This window comes from Corvus moneduloides, chromosome 4, assembly GCF_009650955.1.
Source record: "Corvus moneduloides isolate bCorMon1 chromosome 4, bCorMon1.pri, whole genome shotgun sequence".
NCBI classification, from domain to species: Eukaryota; Metazoa; Chordata; class Aves; order Passeriformes; family Corvidae; genus Corvus; species Corvus moneduloides.
In genome coordinates this window covers 62,773,894-62,794,817 of record NC_045479.1, presented here as the reverse complement: position 1 = coordinate 62,794,817, position 20,924 = coordinate 62,773,894, and the positions used below count along the sequence as shown (strand labels likewise).

The 20,924-nt window shown below is 41.7% G+C and overlaps 1 protein-coding gene across 3 annotated transcripts in view; it reads right to left on the bottom strand.

Moving 5' to 3' along the window:
- PTPN12 (protein tyrosine phosphatase non-receptor type 12) overlaps nucleotides 1-9,189 on the bottom strand; it is a 70,652-nt gene extending 61,463 nt beyond the window's left edge. Inside the window, exon 1 of one of the 3 annotated variants that reach the window (XM_032105463.1) lies at nucleotides 8,954-9,189. In XM_032105463.1, coding sequence (XP_031961354.1) covers nucleotides 8,954-9,052 — 99 coding nt within the window. In that variant the 5' untranslated portion in view covers nucleotides 9,053-9,189. The remainder of the gene's footprint in view (nucleotides 1-8,953) is intronic. The other 2 variants (XM_032105462.1, XM_032105461.1) reach the window with 2 other exon arrangements.
- Nucleotides 9,190-20,924: the final 11,735 nt, after the last annotated feature.

Here is a 20,924-nt window from a genome sequence, read left to right as displayed (position 1 = left end):
GGAAACCCATGAAACATCCTTTCAGTTTGGAACCCTGTTGTTCAAAGATAGCTGCGTCCTCCAAGAACTATCAGAAGAATAAAAATAATGCCATATTATCATAATGGAAGACAAAATGCATTTAAAAATATAATCAACAATGGAAAACAATATGAAAATTCTGGAACAGGCCCCTGAAACTCTCAAATGTGAGAAGTAGCTGGAAATCATGCCAGTAAGTCCAGAAAAACATGCATGAACCAGAACCTAGAACTAGTTCAGCTCAGCACAAGAAATTAATTTCTCATCCATGATATTGACCCTAAAGCAAATATGAAAGATAGCAAGGACAGCAACAATAGCAGAGGTGCTGACTGCCCAACCTCAATAAAAGCAGGAACATAAGACATCACTCGTGTACCACATCCCTTTCAGCCTCCCTTTGATTGTTTGTATTTGCTGCCCAGAGGAACCAGCCTTGGCCCCTTGTTCCCACTGCAGCCCAGTTGCACGGCTGAAAGATGGTTATTTACCTCTCTGGACCCCCAAAAACCCCACTCTCTCACTGATCCACATAGAAGCTGTTCTTCCCATGATTACAAAGAGTATCCGAAAAATATGAAAAGTATGTGAAAATACACATCTGTGTATTTTCAGAAGAAAAACAAAAAGCAGATGTCATCCACATGAGGCAGCAAGAATGACAAGACAGCAGGACAAATACAGCAAGATGTAAAATTATTCAAGAGGACACCACTGTACTCTGACCTTAGAAAAACAAACCCAGCTACACCTTACAAGACTATATAAAAAGGAAGTTAATGTTAAAAAGTTTGTTTTAAAATGGCAAGTTCAGTGTCATAACTAAATGAAAGAGACTAAAGTAGTACATACATTCTTTAAAGCAATATGGTTTTAACCAAGTTAACTTCCCCTTAGAGACTGATGCTTTCCAACCTATGACTTTAGACACCAAAAATCATAGCAAAGATCAGGCAATTAAAACTAATAAATTTCAATAATGTTTAGGAATCAAGGCCTGCTCTCCAACATGTAAAAATGAAGCATATAGCCCTTCTGACAAAAAGGAAGGAACACAAGTTATATGGATACCCTTAACAACTTAACAACGGTGTTAAGATTTCTCCAAATCATAGCAAATTAAAAATTGAACAATCCAACCAATCCATACAGCATTTAAAACTTTCAGTCTACTCATGTAGTTGCCCTTGGCACATTCCTAACACTAGGCAATGCCATTCTTTCTGCAGAACTAAGGGAATTCAGAAGTAAAACTAATATAGAAAATTAACTGTCAGAAGCATTATGGTAGGATTTCCTTCAAAATTATTGATGCCTCCTTCCAGAAATATGAATGAATGAATGAAACATGTTTCTTTGCTTTTGTTCCTAATGACATGTGTAGCCCATGAGGCAACATCATTCACAGCTTCAGTCCTCATAATAGCCAGATATTTTTCTCCATTGAAGTAACTGCCTTGCTACTTTTTGGAGCTGATAATTCAATTCTTCTAGGTTTTACTTTCACAAGACACTTCCATTAGGACAATATTGGCTTTAAGTCTTCCCATAAATTAACACCAATAAAATTACCTTTTAAAGAAATTAAAAGTATTGGCTTGTAGGAGGACAGATAGGAGCAAAAATTAGGTCAACTAAACTAGGTCATCCATTTATACCTCCATTTATCTGGTACCTTTTGGGAAACATTTTTCTCTAGTTGAACTTTTTAGCTGTGTAAGAATTTTTGCATTCTAAAGCTGATGACAAAAGGGTAGCTAGAACAAGGCCCTCAGGGATGCAAGCAGCAACTTTCCTATGCAAACCTCAGGGACTGAAACATCCTGACACCAGTATTCAGAGATACTTTAAAACAACAGTTTCCAACCCAGAATGATGGTCCTAAAGCCTGACAGACTTGACTGTGCTCTTCTGCTCTTACAACTCTTTCCTTGCCTTGCTGCACTCTCAGCTTCCCTAGTAAAGCTACTGGCTTTGCACTTGTATTGTCTCAGCAGTATTGGGTCTGAATACAATTTGGTTTCTTGAAGATGCAGAGGGACTCCAGACAGAAATCCAACAATACAGCCACTCTCTGGGGCTCTAGGTTCTGGATCCAAAACTCCACAGCCATACCAGAGTGCTCTCCTTTCATAAACGCATTCTGACTGCTGAAATTTAAACAAATAATTCACGAGTTAAGTTTATATTAGCAAGTTTTTTTGTCAGATGAAGCAGGAAAACAAAGAGCTTAATCTCTCTGCAACATTCACGTGCTAGCTAATAGAAATAGAAATGCAAGTCCATGCTTCATTTAGGGCAAACACACACAGCTGAGTTATCCAAGCCTGTGCTGGCATAATCTTAGCAATTGTGGAGTACAAGAGTTTGAGAAAAACACCAGGATGCAAACACTGCACTTCCTAATGGCACAAAGAGCTCCTGCTCTACCTAATTAACTTGTGCTTTACTTACTTCCTCATCTGACCTTTAACACTGATGCCTCTCCCTAAATGAAGGCTGTTTTATAAGACTAAGAAAAAAACATCCTCTACCTTCTGATTTCAGTTCTAGAAATGCATATCCAAGGTACTCCTATACTTTCAGCTTTTCCCAACATTAAGAAATGCATTACTATTTTCCCTGTGCCAAAATATCCTTTGTACTAAGCATACTACAGTAATAGCAGTACACAATGCAAAATCCACCAATCTTAAATAGTAACAGTGAAGAAGATAAAATATCATTTCTGTTTATTACAAACCAATGCCTTTAAGAGATTAATACAGAAGCCTCAGAGTTTTGTTGCCCTTATGATCAACAAATGTACACACATTAGATAATCTGAATATCTGCTTAACCTTCCCCTGCTTGCAGAGCTGATAACTTATATTTAGCTATAACAGCATCAAGGAAAAACACCCTGAACCTATTGCAATTTTAAAGTAAATTACATGCACTCCAAATCAAGAAATTCGTACTACAGATCAGTGACATATGCAGAACAGTACATAGGCATACAGCCATACATATAGAAATATATAAGCATGTACATGGAGCTACATAACGATAGGTTAGGGTCTATGGTTCATGAACTACGGTCACAAGAGACATATCCATATATAGGTATCTATTGATCCCTATCTATCTATACACATATGTAACTAAATACACCAAAAGGTGCTGTAGAATTGAGGTAAGAATAAAACCAAAGTATGTATTTGACAGGCTATTTAAATTATTTGGTGTGCATGTAGCATGCCATGAGGTGCAAGGTCAACATTACCATTTGCTCCTCCTGAATGATTCTTTAACTTTCTGCAAAGCCCGTAAACAACCCTTTTTTCTATGAGAACAGTAGACTTACACACTGCTGTCTTTGGAAAACGAGCAAACAGAACTTATTACCACACAAGTTATTTGACACAACCCAGAGCATTGCCTAACTGACTTGATTTAGTTTCATGTGCCTGAAAGAATTGCAATTTTAGGCAGAGTTTGCAAGTTCTTATACCCCAGGGTCACTGCAGCAGCTTTGTGGCTGTATTCAATGGCCTCTACGAAAATTCAGAATGGCATCTTTGAAGCAACAGAAACAGCACTCATTTCCTCAGAAGGGGACAAAAAAGCCGAATATTTAAACTGAATCATTCTTCATGTAAAATTGTATTTTCATATAACATTTAATGAACAGTATTTCACAAAATTTCAGAAGCCTCTGAAGTTTGGGTTTACTGAAATGACTGTCCAGTCACATTGCTCCAGCCAGGTTTGGTCCATGTAAAAGAAGCTTTATGAATAGGCCCAATGACTATAACCACACACAATGATGTCATGTATTGGAGTGTGGCCCTCACATACAAATTAACAGCATACAGATGAAATACAGTTAACGGAAACAAAACTTTAGCAATACATTTGCACGCAAATTTAAGCATAATATGAAAGGTGACTACTAACAGATCCATTATTTAACCCTGAAATGATAAAAATGCACAAGGCATATCTAAAATGACAGTTGTCTATGACCTATTAACACATTGCTAAGAGCAGGGTTTCTTCTAACTGATCAGCTGTACAACACACTTACGGGTCATTTTCTCCAAGGCAATTACTCTTTCTGTCATGCTTTAGGGAAAATAAGTGCTCCAAACAGTTGTTTTTTCAAAAGAACCCAATTTACAAGAATTCCATGCAAACCTGTGCTTACACCAATTAAATCTTGGTTTTGAAGTTTCAAGAAACAGTTTACCATCTAGTTGATTGTACCAAAGCATTTTTTCCCAGTTTAACCTTTACAGATACAAATAATTTCTCTTGGAAAGACAGCACATATTTTATAACATATATGACAAAGCATTAGTATTTCTACATATTACAAGCATGAAACTCATTAAACAGATACTAGTAAACATCACTTCCAAAAGTATCTATATAGTGGGATCTTAAAAAAATAATGCAGAGATGGTAAAAAAAGATAAAAGTTTTATAAGTTTGCAGATTATATGCCTGCCTTATAAATTTGAAAGATCTTCACAGATACTCAAAAGGTGCACTAATAGTATTTGAATCAGAAAGGCTTATGCAAATGCACATTAATACACAGACAAGCTTTTAAGAGGGGCATTTCTGAAGTGCTACAGTTGAATAAGTATTTCTGGTATCCGTAATGCTGTTCCAGAACCAGAACAAAAGGTATGTCATGACTGGCATCAGTATGTGGGCTTTCACTATGAATCTTAGTAGTTTTAATTGGTGATTTAGTATAGTGAAGATTGTTAGTTCATTTTAAGCAGACTTTAGGCATTTTAGAAATTTAGAGGCATTTAGAAATGCCTTTTCCTGAAAAAAAACACCAAAAAGCAAAACAAAGACAAAACCCTCAAAAAACACAGAAAGTTTTATAACATCTGGTGTAGCACTTCCTATGATCAGCTACATTTTATCTTTACAAGTCAAGCACATTCCATCTCCCATTTTTTTAAATAGCATTTTCACAAAATAATCAGAAGTGCTTAAACATAAAAATTTCAAAAATAAAACCAACTAGAGATAAAAAGCATAGAAACTACTTTTTTCCTGTTTCAAATCAGACCCATACAAATTCCCTTTCATACTTCAGAAAACAGCACCTTGAGTACTTTACTGTCTCCAAACCTAAAAGTTTCAGCTTAGACAGACTGAACAGAACACACACACACAATATTCAGTTGTTAGTTACCTGTGCCCTCGTTAACAAAAGGTATAAAGAGATCTGTGACTAGGTGTAACGAAGTTGTCAAAAAAAATCATTATTATTTAGACTGATGATTTAAGACAGGATCATTTTGACACCACTACCTCCAAACAGCATCTGAGGATTCCTTACACCGTATCCATCACAAAAAAACCCATTCTCATCCATCCACTGTGTTCCATGACAACAGATTAGCCAGATATATAACTCAAAAAATGAAGCAAGATGGTCATGTACCACAAAACAATTGAAACATAACATCTGATCTTTGAAGGTAAAGCTCCACACTATTCATATTTCAGTTCTCCTCTAACAATGGCAACCTACATCAAGTGAGAAATGAGAGTGTCAGAATGCTTTTGTCATGACTATCACATACAAAAACAAAAATTAATTGTTAATTGTGGGTAAATTAAAATAAAAAAATAAATCAGCAAGTAATATTTATCAAGGTCTTTATAAATTCTAGAATCTAGAAAAGCTGTTTTCTTTTCCTCCATATGGAACTTTGACTTCCAATCCTTGTTTGACATAAGACACATGTTCATTATAAAAAAATCAGAACCTAGACCATGCTGGTTGTATTCATACAGCATGAAACACCAAGAGGAAGCAATCTATACTTATTTCCTTCTGCCCAAATAGCAATGTCAGCAAAAACCCAGGAAAAAGTACACTCCTGAATGTACTGCAACCATAGAACAAAATCCTAACCTACATTATTTCAGGAAAAAGCCCACTTACCCCTATATCCACATATATATGATGACTGGCAAGGCATCCAGAGATGTCTACCCTGTGTTCAAACTATCCACTTCATTTAATCCTAATTGTGTACACCCAGAGTACTGAAGTGATCTACTAGTAAGTCCTGCTTACTTCCTAGTGCAAACTAATTAAATACATTTGATTTCCAGTAACAAACTTGCTACTAGTGCCCAGACTATAGAATTTATCTTGTTATTGGGCGGGGAGGCGGGAAGACAGTGGTGGAGTGGATAATAATCAACTTTCCACCTTCCCAGCGGAAGTTGTTTCCAGGTATGTCAATGCCATTATTAAATTGCAGTCTTAGTCATCTACACTCTGGACTTTCAATAGCAATCAGCCAGGCTTATCAGCCTACCTGTGCACACCTCTAGCTTCTCTACCTCTCCTCCAGCACTCCCTGGAACCCATCACGTACTTTTAATTCATTCACTGAGGCCTATACACAACTCTCTAAGCCTATTACTCAACACATTCAAAGGGAATAAAGACCTAAAGGTAAAGAATCATTTTCATTTGCATTCACTCACTATTCCATTCATATTTTAGATTCCATTTTGACTTGGAAATGAAGCGATGAGTAACAGCAATTCCTATTCCACAAACCTGCCACTGTTTAACAGCCACAGAACGTCCTGCACTTAAATGAGAAAACACAACTTCCTCCCTTCTCACCCCTCAAAAAATATCTACTAATTCTTTAAGTAAACAGAATACTGAAATTTATATCCCCTTTACCTTTTTCTTCTTCTCCCTCTTCAATCATTTCAAAGGGGACCTAAGCATGGCTCTGTTAAGACAGCCAAATACACTCAAAAACACATACCCCAAAAAAACCCAAAATACCCCAACATATTCATAGTGAAAAAAAAATCAGCAATTATGATTCTTGTCACTACATTAATCTATGTCTGCTTTACTATATAAAGGTGAATATTAGAGCTGAAGATCAGCATCCTAATTTCCTGCTTTTCCTTTAATTTCTGATACAAAAATCAAATAGGAAAGTTTGAAATACAAAGTGTTAAGAGGATAAAAGAAATTTTCAAAACAATTCTCCCAAAAATATTTAACACTCTTTCAGGTAACACACCTTTTTCCTGAAATGTCTTGCCCATTAGTTCCTATAATCCTGTTTTGCCATTTTTACCAGTATTCTTACTGCTACAGGAGAACAGTGGGAAAACTCACTGCCTATACAGTTGAAAGCTACAGAAACAGCATGCTGTCAAACAGAGAAATTGAAACAAAAGCTATTTTTCTGTACACAGGTGCCACTGCTTCAAAGAAAGGATGATAAAAAATGTATTGCATACCATTTGACTACAACAAAGCTAAAACATCAGGATATTTATCAGATATGAAATGGTAGAAGCAAGTTAGGAGATCTAGAACAAGTACTTAACACAGAGATTATTAAAAACGTTCTGCATTTTGCACTAGTCTAGGCCAGCCTTTCTGTACAGTACATATAATCTACATGAACAAGACGGACTCATCAGTACAAGGCAAGATGTCAATTCGTGTTAACTACCAATTATATTACTAAAACTATGACTTAATGAAAAGCTTCTGTCAATTCTGTAACCTTTAAGCTCTCATGTAAAGATTCAGAAAGGTCCTATTGCTCCAACGCCGTTCTTCATTTCACACGTTTCTCTCTTCCTTTCCCACACACTCAGATGTTTCAGCAGCATACTTTTAGTATTTGCAAAATCCTGCCTAAAGAGCATGGCCGATTTCCCACGGGCTCCCTCCCCACCCTGGATGAACTCGTTACTTCCCAAAGTCCACTTCCTCTTCCACCCCTGGACCTGCCAGCGCTCCCAGCGCCCCTCCGCCTTGCGCAACATCCGCGGCCTCCTCCCCACATTTCGGACAATCTCCGATGCGACACTTATATTGAGATTTTTTTTGTTGTTCCCAGACCACTAGCACAGACTGACAGCTTAAAGGGCTAACGATGTGCTTTCAATCCCAAAGAGTGACGCATAATAAAGCGAGCTACGAAACAGATACGGAGGGCACTAACCCGCTCTCCTTCAGCTCTTCTGTGCGTCAAACTGCATTTTGATATTAAGTATTTAAATGATACTGAAAAGTGCCAGCAACATCTACCCAGTCAAAATCATTGTTCACCGCTCAGACCACCAGTTCAAAAAATAAAGCTCCCGAGATATTGTAACAGCTCAATCAAACAGCTAAAATAACCAGGAAAAGCACTAATTCTCCAACACAATTTTTCCCAGAGCGCACACATTAACCAAAGACTGACGGTGAACTGATCTGGAAGGAAGAAAGGACGAGGGATACAGGCAGGGCTGCGATGGGGGATGGGAGATGTTAGGGAAAGGAAGATGAATATTCCTCCAAGGACTATCAATACATTTAACACATCTCCTCGGAAAAAAGAGAAATCTCAAGCAGGCAGCTCTAGGGGCAGATAAAAGTGGAAGGAGCGAAGGAGTGCCCGATTATCCCCATCTGACATCATAGACGGCAATCCTGCAGAAAAGGGGCTGCAAGGGCGAGGAAGCGCTCGCAGCCCCCCCGCGCCGCCTCTGTCCCCTTTATGTGCTCAGGGAAGCAGCGGGGCGGGAGGACAAGGAACCTCCCGGTTAATTTTGCAAGAGCCCACGACCACCACCTCCCCAGGAGCGGGGAAGGGCCGGGGCCGCGGTGACAAACCTCCCAGGGGTGGGGGGCAGGAAGGAGGCTGAAGCCAGGCGGACACGCTCCCTTCCCCCGCCGAGCTCCGAAGTGGTGGTGGGCACAGGGAGCCGGCCGAGCCCCGGGGCACACAATAGCAGGTCGCCCCCAGCGATGCGACGCTCGCCCGCCCCGACACCCCCTCGCTCGCGGGGGAATGGGGAAGGGGCTGGGGGTCACCCCCCCGCCCCAGGGGGCGGCAGGAGCCCCGCCCGCCCCGCCCGCGCCGCCGCCCCTCACCATGAAGTCGCTGGCGAAGTTGTCCTCCCCATTGTGGTCCGTGTCCTTCATGGCCTGGACTCGCTTAATGAATTTCCTCAGGATCTCCTCCTGGTTCATCCTGCCCCGCCGGCCGCCCTGCGGAGCGGGAGCCCCGGCCGCCCGCCCGCTCTCCGCCCGATGCCCCCTCCGCCGCACGACCCGTCACCCGGCTGCCTTCCTTCCCTTCCCTGCCTCGCCTCTCCCCCGCCCGGGCCTGCCCGCGGCCTGCTGGCTCCGCTCCCGCCCTGCTCACGGCCGCCCGGCCGCCCGCTCCATCCTCCCCTCCCTCCGCCCGACCCTCCCTGGAGCAGCCGAGACGGACACGACACGATCCCTCCTCCTCCCCCCCCGCGCACGCGCAGCGCCCGCCCCGCCCCGCCCCGCCCTCTCCCTGTGCCCCGCCCCTCCCCGACCATGCGCCGCTCCCATTGGCTCGCCCGACGGCCGCCTCGCCCTATTGGCGGCCGCGCACGCCAATCACCGGCCGGCCGGGCCTCCAGGGAGGGCTCTCTGGGCCCTGCGTTTCGCCCCGCTCCTCCGACCCCCCTGTTTCCCGTGGATGGGACCGCCCGAAGGGCGCCTCATGGAACGCTGGAAGGGACCACTTGGCGCGCGGGGGGGAGGCCGAGGGAGCGGAGCTGCTCCCGCTGGAACACAATGGGCGGCGGTGGGTGCCGGCGGCGCCGCGCCGGGAGGCAGCGGCATGTCGGGACATGTAGTCGCGACAGCGCCGCGTCCTGGGGCTGGGGGCTCACGCAGCGTCCCACTGAAACGCCCGGAGCAGAAGGATCCCGCCCCGGGTGGGAAGCCCGCAGCCGTGGGAAGTGCCGGGGGGTCCCTGCGGCGGCGGTGCTGAGGTGCGGCGGCGGTGAACACCGGACAGCGGGAAGATGGCGGGGCGGGACGGGGCAGGGGACGGGGACGGGCGCGGACACCTGGCTGGGAACCGCTCCTCGCGTATTTGTATGTATGTATATTAAGTGTATATATATATATATATATATGTTTATGTGTTTGTATATTAATTATATCTGTATATATGTAAGTGTATATTCTTTATGAAGTATATATATGTATGCGTGTGCATATATACATAGATATAGATATAGGTATCTGCTTAACAAAAATGTCCGCAGGCGAAGCTGAATCACGCACATGCCGCCGGCAGGTGTCCACGAGCTCCGGGCTGGTGCCAGGCGGGGAGAGGGTCCCGTACCCCTCGGCACCGCAGCGGGAGGGCTCAGGAACCCCGCGCATTCCTATTTTAAACATAGTCTAAAATCTCTGCCTTGCGTGGTGTTGGACGATTTGGCAATGTGCTGTTTCATTCTTTACATTATATGGAAAAGTTAAACTTCTTCATGTTTGGTGTCCTGATGACATTTATAACTTCTGCTTCAGGAAAGCAAAGCAGTTATAGAGGTGTGCATATGTATAGTCTTAAAGCTCAATAAATATTCCAAGTGAAGTCTTTTAAAATGTAGTTTTATAGGTGAAGAACTTCACAGCCTTGAGTGATGCTGTTGATCCAGTAAAACTTTGCCACACAGGCAGATGATAAAGGCCCATGCTGAGAAGCATAACCTGGTTAAGTCACTCCTGCCCAATCGCCTATTCTCTACTGCTCGTTCCCTGCCCCGGGAGTGTGTGGCACTTGCAGTCACACCAACACAACCCCTTGCCGGACAGGACATTGAACCAGCTCAGGGAACCCAGTCAGCTGCAATATAAGTCCATAGAAAATCAGTGTGTTTTCTTCTCGGATCGTTACATTAATCTGGCTTTGTTACCAAAAGAAACCTACAAAAAGCTTGGTCTTCCTTGTGTTGGTTTAAGATATTACTGTTTTAGAAGGCTGCCAAAGAATACTGTTTCCACACCAGAATTAGTGCAATGGCAAACTACCACCCTCAGCCCCTTCAGTGCCTACCAACTCAGCATCTTCCTAGTGGAGGCAAGCTTTGAGATATGGCGTAGGACCCTGAACTGTAGCTGCTGCTCCGTAGACACACATTTCCTTCTCCTGCATCTGCTACAGACGCAGAAGCCATCTCTGGCAGAGGGGTAGGTTGGAAAATTGAGCTTAGCATTTTCACAACTTGCTGCAGAATTCAGCACCTTATAAAGGGGTTCGGTTTTTTAGCTGTTGATGTTCATCAACTAATATATAGCAGACATAAGGACACATGAAGGAGCTGGGAAAGGGCATCAGTTCTGTGCTGAGGTTTAGTGAAGCCTGAGCACTCCACACAAGCACATCAGCTGTCAAAGCTCAGTCTCCTCTCCATGTCCTTTGCACCAGCTTCCATAATAAGCTAATCAATTGACCCCAAAGAGCCACAAGGATACCTGCTTTTCTTGTTTTAATCCCTTTCTTCCTTCTCTTTTTCCTTCTCCAAACCTCCTTTTCTACAATACCAAAAAGCAGCTTTAAAGGGAAATAGAGAAACTAGAGAGAGACCAGAGACCACAAGGATAGTTGGGGCTTGGATCGCCAAATAGTTTTTCCATGTCACCTTGCTGGAGTTCCATCTGCTTAGGAAGGTTGCTGTTTGCTCAGCAGTTGTCCTGGCAAACCTGCTCCCAGTGCCAGATGGCAGGTAACTTCAGAAAAGTGATACCTGAGACTAAGCAACCAATTAATGAAGTCTTGAATGTTATATGGTTTTCTTCGTTTATTCACACAACCGAGTTATAGAGGAGGAAAAGAAAGATCATGATGAATCTGATATCATTATTGCCTGACATGGAAAGAACCCACTTGTCAGTCTGGCCTCATTCATCATCTGTAACTGAACTGTAATAAATTTGTAAACCAGTGAGTATAACAGGGGCCTTTCATTTGGGTTAACTGATAAGAAGGTTATACAGTCCCAGAAGACAAAAAAGCCCCCAAACTAGGCATGTGTCACTAGCCAAAACAAAGGTATATATGAAACAAAGAAATTAGGAATAGCATGGAGAACTGTGCCTGGCATTGTCTGCATGTGCATGTGTACCTGTACCTGTGAGAATTGCCAGACAGTCCTGAGCACAAACCCGATAGCACCAGTTTTATCTCCCACAGCCCTGCAAATGCTGCAGGAGGCTGTCTCATGTCTGTGCTAGGAACAGACACCTAAAGCTTCAGCAGCAAAAATAGCATTTTAACTGAGACTTTTGGTCTGAGGCTCATACATCTGGGTTAACCCCAGACATCTGACCAATGCAGCATGTGTGCATGAGTGCATATTTGTGTAGCTGTAGGAGAGGGGCGGAAAAACAGACACACAGTGTGAATTACTCACCCTATAGATAGAACAGGAAGTTTCAACCCAAATCTGTAGAAGAAAATTCTAGTTGTATCTTAACAATCCATACAAGTATGGTCCTTGAAGGAAAGCAAGTAAATCACCTACAGTTTCTCTGCTATAGTCTCATTTTGCCTTGCCGTGCACTACTTCAGCTGCTGCAGGGAAGGAAGATAGTTTTTTCTGTTCCAGGTGGCGTCTCATATTCCCACAAGGTAAACATGGTGTAAATTGGTAAATGTGCTTCCTGGCCTGCATACCATGGTGCTGCCCAGTCAGTGGGTGGAACTACCACACATCCCAGTTTACCAAGCTTCAGAGGTTTCCCTCAAGCTGAGATGGAGCACAGGCTCACGTCAAAGCTGTTTGGCTTCAATGTCTCTGTGGCTTGGAGATGTGTTCAAAACCCAGCACATATCTACCCAAAAGGGTGCTTCAGCAAGAAATCAAAGAACTGGAGTGGGAGGGAAGGATGAAAGAACCCCACAGCTCTGAGTAAGAGCATCACCTCCTATAGTTTTAATTCCTCCTTTGTCCAGCAAAACAAGATCTTGTATATTCCTTGTAATTTTTTGTGACTACATTACAACAATCGCTCACTTTGCCACCAGTTTCTTCTCCCCTTTGCAATAATCTGCAGACTCTTAGACTTTCACTAACTATTTGGAGTAATGCAAAAGAACCATAATGCACCGTAACACTTTATGGTGTTGTATAATTAATAATGTAATACTGAAATGATAATTAAATTATGATCAATGTATCCTATACATGAAAGCTCAATTAATTTTATCTATAAGGTGTGTGTGAAAAGTTTTTGTAATCAAAATTATTTAGGATAAAAAAAGATGTTATCATTCAAAGATTTCAAAATAAGACTCCTGAAACATATTTTAAGTGCAGTTAGTTGGAAGTTTTCTAAAAATGTGGTGTTTCAATGGAAAATGCTGCTTCTGTAAAACTTACATTTTCCACAGGAAACAATTTTGCCGATGTTTTTCTGCTTTCTGACAAAAACAATGCACTGTTATACTTACAGATGTAGAAATGTCTTTACCATTGAAGTCAGCACAACTTGGGTTAGGGACTCAGCACATGAAAGAACTGGAGCATGGAGTATAAATGCCAGGAAGCTGTTGAACAGCTCAAGGGTACACATAAAAACTAAGTCCAAGTGAAACATTTGTCTTTGATCTGACAAACTGAAATGCAATGTGTCTTTCCACAAACGTCAAAATGTTTCATGCTGGTTGAAAACAGTTAAATTAAACATTCAAGAATATCAGTATCACATACTTTTTGTATACTCTTATCCTTGAAACATTTCAGTATTAGGAACTTTTGTTTCCGAAGAGGATAAAAATAATGTATCAAGTTTTCTGGCTGATCTTCAGCTACAATTTAACCACTTAGATTATAAGTAACAAACTAAAAGACAGCAATCCCCATGCAGTCTCAAAATCCTGATTTTGAAAACAAAAGGTATTGTAGACAACAGATCTGAGGAAGATACAGAGTATCCTTTGTATACTACAAATAAATTGCATCTCTGATTTAAACCTGCACCTAATCTCATTTTAAATGAGTCATAAAGACTTGATCAGTGTCTGTATAATATGTTCCATTCATATTCATTAAGTGCCATGTGACTGCTGGATTTCTTGACATTTGCCTCTATTACTCTCAGTTCAGCAATGACAGACTCCTGTAATTACCACTGAAAATACTCCTACTACAATTTAATTTTACCTGCCTTGCTTAGTTTTTATTTACTTATTTACCATCTTCTGGGATTCATTGTGTGATATTGCTAAAGCCCTTTAAATGTGACATTTCTTATGCAGGTAATAAATATTTTAGACCAGAACTACTGATTTTCATGATCAGTGCATATTTTGGAATCCTGTCTAACTGTAACATACACCCCCCCCCCCCCCCCACACACACACAGTTTCAGTACATAGAAGAAACTTTGTTCTTGCTGCAGCACTTACTGAAGCAGCATTGAGGTTTAAAGTGGTTTTTAGGTATTGCTAGCAAGCAACTGAAACAAAAATAAGTGTGTGCATTATGATCATCAGCATAATCTTCTACCATGACCAGCTCCAAAAAGAAAACAGCTGTGGAATACTGTCCAGACTTAAAATGTTTCTGCTTTTTTTTTCTTTAAGTTTCATTTAATTGAAGATTGTTGATTGAGGTACTTCCTTTGATTTTTGTGAGTTAAAAAAAAGTATTTCAGAATACAATCAAGATTTTCTGCAAGTTTTTAACAGTATTAAAATAAATAACATATGGGTTTCCAATTAATTGCTGTGTCCCCTTTTGATAGTTGCTGTTTGATAGGCTCACTGTAAATCCATCCCTGAGACGCCTGATGACTGTTATTTATACATGTCACTATTAATGCAGTAGGAGACCTGCTTTGTGCTATTGGATCAGGAAAAGCAGGAGCCATTTTCCATCCATATCTTTTGACCTTATTAAAATTGGACACATAATTTCTGAACCCTATCTTGTGCCTAGGCAGCGCCTCTGACCCAAGGTGACGGGGCGTGGGTTGCTGCGGGCCAGCTGCAGCACTGCGCTGGGCTGCTCCGGGGAACCTCATTTGCCTCCCTGTGACAAAGCTTTCCTTGAGGGTATTCCCCAGGCACAGCCGCAGCACATCTGAAATGGAAATAGCAGCAGCAGAAGGTAAGCCTGTGCACAGGGCATGCTAGGTATCTGTGCTCTCAAATCTTTGCCTGTAAGTATCAGAAAAAAGCATTATTTAAAAAACTGGCGTGTTTCAAAGACACCAGGGAAAAATCTGGATGTTCTAATGGGAGACACTCATTCAAAATGTGATTTTGAAACAGGCAATTAAATAAAAATGAAGTTTGCTGTATCCCTTGGAAAAAAAATAATCTTAGTATGAATTTTTGCACCAGTGAGTCTGAAAGATTAGTAAAAACTGAACGAGCTTTGCTTCATCTATCTTGTTTAGTTATTGTGAATCAGCCTCAAGAACAAAAGAATTAACCAGTTCTGTTTCAGGGTTCTTATCCATTAGCATAGCAATATTTGTATCATCCTTAAATAAACCTTAGACTTGTTTGTCTCTAGTTTTATATTCATCAGTACACATTAAAGTATTCCCTCTTCTCTAAAATGCATCTTTACTGAAAATAAAACAAAAAATTGCTAGACAGAATCTGAGCCAAAATGATTAAACACTGCTCTTTTACCTGGCATGAGCATTCTCTGAATGCACATACTCTTCCATTTTATTCTGAAAATCCTATTAAAATAATAATAACAAGGACAGAGACTGCTAATGCATTAGATGGACTGGTGAAACTGAGCTCTCTAAGAGTCCCTCCCGTGAAATGCCTGCTGTTATGACCATTAGTAGTCATAATGGCCAGTTCAGATTCTCAACTATTCTGTAGATTTAAAAAAATATTTTTAATAGTCTCTTAAGGGAAATAGTGAGCTTTATAGATTGGGAAACAGAACCAGATGGGAAAGGGAAAAAAAAAAGTAAAAACAAAGACATCACTCCCCCTCAAGCCCACAAAAAAATTATACTATGGGGAGCCACCCTATATATGACCAGATCTGGTTTTATATTAACTTCAAACAAATATGGATACAGTTTCAACTGTATTCTCTAACATGAGTTTTCTCCCCACATTTCAGTGAAAGGTTTGCACTATAGCAAAGTGACATAAGCTCAGCATATACTGAGTCCAACAATATTCATATTTCATTATCAGAGAGCACAACAATAGTTCCATTGTGTACAGCAGCTCTCTTCGGAAGTGGAAGGAAGGCTGCACACAAGCTCCCAGAGTGGTCCAGAAATACGATGGTCACACCAGACTGGCTCATGTAAACAGGAAATCAAACCAGGATGTAAACTGGACTGCTTCCATATTCAGTAATACTCAGCTAAAAATAAACAGTTTGAATAGAGGTAGGAAAGCCAATTCTCTCTGTAAACTCCTTTTTCAACTTGAATTTTTCAAGACCTGATAGAAAAATTAAAATAAAATGAATGTTAGTGTTGCTCTATCAATATGTTGGTAATGAGATTGCAGTCACATCCAGAGGGCCTACTAGTGTGAAAAGGACAATGGAAAGTCTCTTTCCAGAGAATAATAAAGACCTGAAGATTGAAAAGGGATAAAACTTATCTGTAAGTATATCAAGAGATTAAAAAAAATGAAGGAGAAAGAAGTTCTACTCAAGCTAAAAGACAATGTAATCATAAGAATAAATAAATACAGACTGTGAAATCTAGAACTGATGAGCCATTTCATTCTAAGAAGAATAAGGGGTTCTCAATCAGCTTGCACAGAGTGAGGAGAAGCTGGGGGGGTTTTTTGTAAGAGTACTATCTAATGCTATTGTTGACTTCAAGACCATCATGTGGAGTTCACCTGGGAGTTCCTTTGCAGTCTGAAGTTCCTTATGAATTCTCTGACTGTTGAAATTAGGCCAAACTGCTCTTCAGCTTTAGGAATAGGTGAGTATAGGGTAAGAACTGGAAAAGAATAGCAAAAGTCACCAAGTCCAAGCTGCCATCACATGTAAACCTGAATATAATCCAATTAATAACACTGTCAAGATTCATCTCCAAATAAATCATATTATTTGCCTCCTCTGGCCACACAAGAAGATTATTTCAAAACCCCGGTGCTATAACTCTGGGAGGTTTTTCTTATTTTCAACCTCAGTTTTTCAAGGATATTTTTTCCAGCACAAAATATCTCTTCATCACAATCATCTTTGGTTTACTATATTAGAAAAGTTTTGCTTTTGCTCTACTCCTATGCCATAAACTGCTCATCATTTCTAACAGGCTCTTCTTCATAGCTGGAGGGTCAAATTAATTCTTTAAGGTGAATCAATCTTTCTTGGACGGGGAAGATTAGGTATGTGCCAAGTTCTAGATTAGTGAAAAACTTCCCTAACCTCTGTGTCTGCTTGCTGGGGATGAAGGCTAAAAGACACAATGAGTAGATGTAATTCTGAAGGAAAATAAGGAAACACAGGAGGAAGTTTTTTGATTAGAGTTTCACTGCTGGTAAGCAAGAACAGCATGTCACTTCCCAGAGCTATGCTTGCTGCCTGAGAACAGCAGCAAGGAATGGCCAAAGGTTCTCCAATGGGTGGCGGTCATTATTCCCACCTGGAGCACTACATCCAGCTCTGGGGTCCTCAGCACAAGAAAGACATGGACCTGTTGGAGCGAGTCCAGAGGAAGACCACCAAGATGGGTAGAGGGATGGAGCACCTCTCATACAAGAAAAGGCTGAGAGAATTAGGTTTGTTCAACCTGGAAAAGAGAAGGCTTTGGGGTGATCCAGTTGTGGTCTTTCAGTACCTGAGGGGAGCCTACAAGAAAGATGGAGAAGGACTTTTTACAAGTGCATGTAGCGACGGGATATGGGGGAATGGATTCAAACTGAAAGACAGTAGGGTTAGATTAGATATTAGAAGGAAGCTCTTTGCTGTGAGGATGGTGAGACACTGGAAAAGGTTGCCCAGATAAGTTGTGGATGCCCCATCCCTGGGGCAGGCCAACATGGATGGAGCTCTGAACAACCCAATCTACTGAAAAGTGTCCCTGTCCATGGCGGGGGGGCTGGAACAGGATGATCTTTAAGTTCCCTTCCAACCCAAACCATTCATAGCACATTCCATTAACAGCTAATCAAGGCTTCGGCATTGCCACAGACTATAGGACACTGGAATAGGACCCAGAAACCAAGTAAGCCAACTGACCTAGCCTTCAGGGAGGGCTCTTTCTTGAGAAAACAGTCCATATGATCCACTCTTGTCACCTCAGGCCCACTGGAAATGTTGGATAAGTAAATAAATAAGGTGCCTGGTTTTTTCTCCCCCTGAATGTAGAACTTCCCTAGAAACTTGAAGGAAGGAGAAAAGCCCAGACAGACTTGGGCATAATGCCATGAGCCAAACATCTTGGTTCAGGAGTCACAGTTCTGTCCTGGAGACACACAAAGGATATCTTGGATGGCGGAGGTAGAATTTAAGTGACCGCCATTAGAAAGAAAATCACAATATAGTAGAGGTGGTACATGTTCTCATTCATGTGCAAACTCTGAAGGGAAAGGATTTTTATACCATCTAGAAGCTGATGAGATGGTGTAAATGCAGGCTCTGTGACAAGGCCTAAAATGGAACTGAACTCCAGTGCAATAATTTTACTCTAACTTCCACCCTATAGTCCTCAGGTCCCTAAGGATTGCCTTTCTTCCTTCTTTAGCCTTCTGCCACTAAAAAGTTCACTAGCATATTCTTATTTTTCATCATTAATGAAGGTGATGAATATTACCATTGAATGATCCTGTGCTCATGAGAGAATTCTGAGAAATTCCACTTACAAAATAAACACATCCAGAAAACCAAAAATACTAGCATGCAAATTCCACTAGTTAACACTGTTCCATTTTCACAGTACAGACTCTGGGCTTCTAAGTTTCATAGCAAACTAAAGTGGATGATAAAATCTGTAAATATGAACTAAAATAGAAAGAGGAAGACAAGAATGATTCAGTTGTGATAAAAGGAAATCTGCACAAAGAATGAGGGTAAAATATAATGCAGCTGTTACATCTCAGCATCACTTACTGAAGAAAATTAATATCAAGTTCTTTTAAAATTATCCTTTTTCCTCCTTTTATTTAGCTCTTATGTACAAAAATGTAATTGCTTGAATAAATGAGTCATAAAACTATTTTGCACTTGTATTTAACTACAATTTTCAAGCATGCACTCTTGAAACTGCTAAGACCTCAGCATTAACATAACTTGCTTGCAGTATTGATTGTACGTATGTTTGCTGGTTAATTATTTAACATTGAAACAGCTCACTGCTTTTTTGTTACTGGTTGTTCTACCAATTTATACTTCTGGCAAGCCTCAATTTCCACTCATCACAGAAGAAACTACTTGATTAGAGTCAGAAACCGTCATATTTGGTTATGTTTTCCAAGTGCAACATGTTCTCTGTACATGGAATAAATGATATACCTGCTACATTGCCAGATGCAGTCAGTAGGCAATCTTCTGCAAACATGGGGGGATTTTGTTGTTTTCACATCAGTACTAACCATCTCAATCAAAATGCAAAATTCACACTCACTGCCATCTGGATGGTTGTAAACACAAAGACAATACTGTCCGGGGACTTTATGTTTACAAGTGGAGAATGGCTTTCCCTCCTTCACTGATACAATTTCAGAAACAAAATTAGCAAGATAAAAATCACCATGAGGTGATATAGCATATACTAAGCATTTTCAAAGCATTTGTGTTGAGGAATTTAACAGGATGTAAATTATTAATATCAAGGAAACAACTGCATAAGCATGTGGGCAGAGCAACAAAGATAAAAGTTGTGCCTTTCATAACAGACAGGATCAAGCAGATTGAAAGTGTGCATGATGGAGAACACACTTGAGTATTTCTAAATTATGATAGCAATAATCACAGGCAATGTACAAAAATAATAAGAGGCAAATCTGTTCCAGTAATATCTTTTGAAATTACAGCCCTGTGAAAGACACACTGCCTGGACTACTAGCATTTTTACAAATCAGTATGGTCTCAGTGTGTTGGAAAGATATTTCTGCTGAGTAAGTGGCCAGGAAGTCCCCCAAAACAAGATATATAATTGACAAACATTTAATAGATCAAAACTGCTATATATACGTACAGGCTGTCTTATTGGAAATACCTGCAGAATCCACTAGCAACTGTGGAGGCACCGTGGAGGGGCTTCTCCCATCAGGTCGTGAAAATGTCTCCACCAATGGACGGCAAAGAAAGGTTGGACCGGGCCAGTGGTTCCCTGTTAGCGGGAAGACTTTGGGTGGGGCCAGGTGGATATAAAAGCCGAACGCGTTGCTGCTCGCTGGGGTTTGCTATTGTTCGCTGCGCCTGCTCGCTCCCTCCCTCCGTTGCCCTGGCCCCAGCCCGCCTTCTGGCTCTCCTGCCCTCCTGTGCCCCGACCTCCGCCTTGCCGCTTCGCCCTGCGTTCCTGCCTGGGCTGCCTGCATTCTTCCCTGCTGCCAGATCCAGCCGTCACTGCCCACCCTGCCGCCCCGATCCAGCCCCTCGCCGCGACCCTGTCCCGGCTCCTGCTCCTCCCGTCCCAGCCCCCTCTCACCGCGTGCCCGGGGCCGTCGCCGCGGGAGCCGCGCCCGCCGGGAGCTGCGCAGGCTCGGTCCGAGCCGGCCCGGCCGCGGGCAGGCAGCGAGCACAGCCCCGTCACCCGGACACCGACAGCACTGCCCTGTCATCTGGACACCGACAGCACTGCCCTGCCTCGCTGCTGGTAACGCCCTCTATTTCTCTCTGTCCTCTCTCTCTCTCCTCTCCCCCATTCCTTTTCCATTTTCTTTTTTTCCGTCTCTTCTAGTTCTCTTTCATTTGGGCAACTCCTTTTCCTTCTCCTTTTTGTTATCAATAAACGATATTTCAGATACAATGTTTGCCTCGTTTGGCTTAATTTACTTCCCGACCATCCATTTTTAAAATAACTCTCCGCGGTTCCCCACAGTGGAACGCGACAGCAACTTTTTGGATTACATTATTTTCCTCCCAAACAACCAAACATCCAAGAGCCTTTAACATAGTAAAGC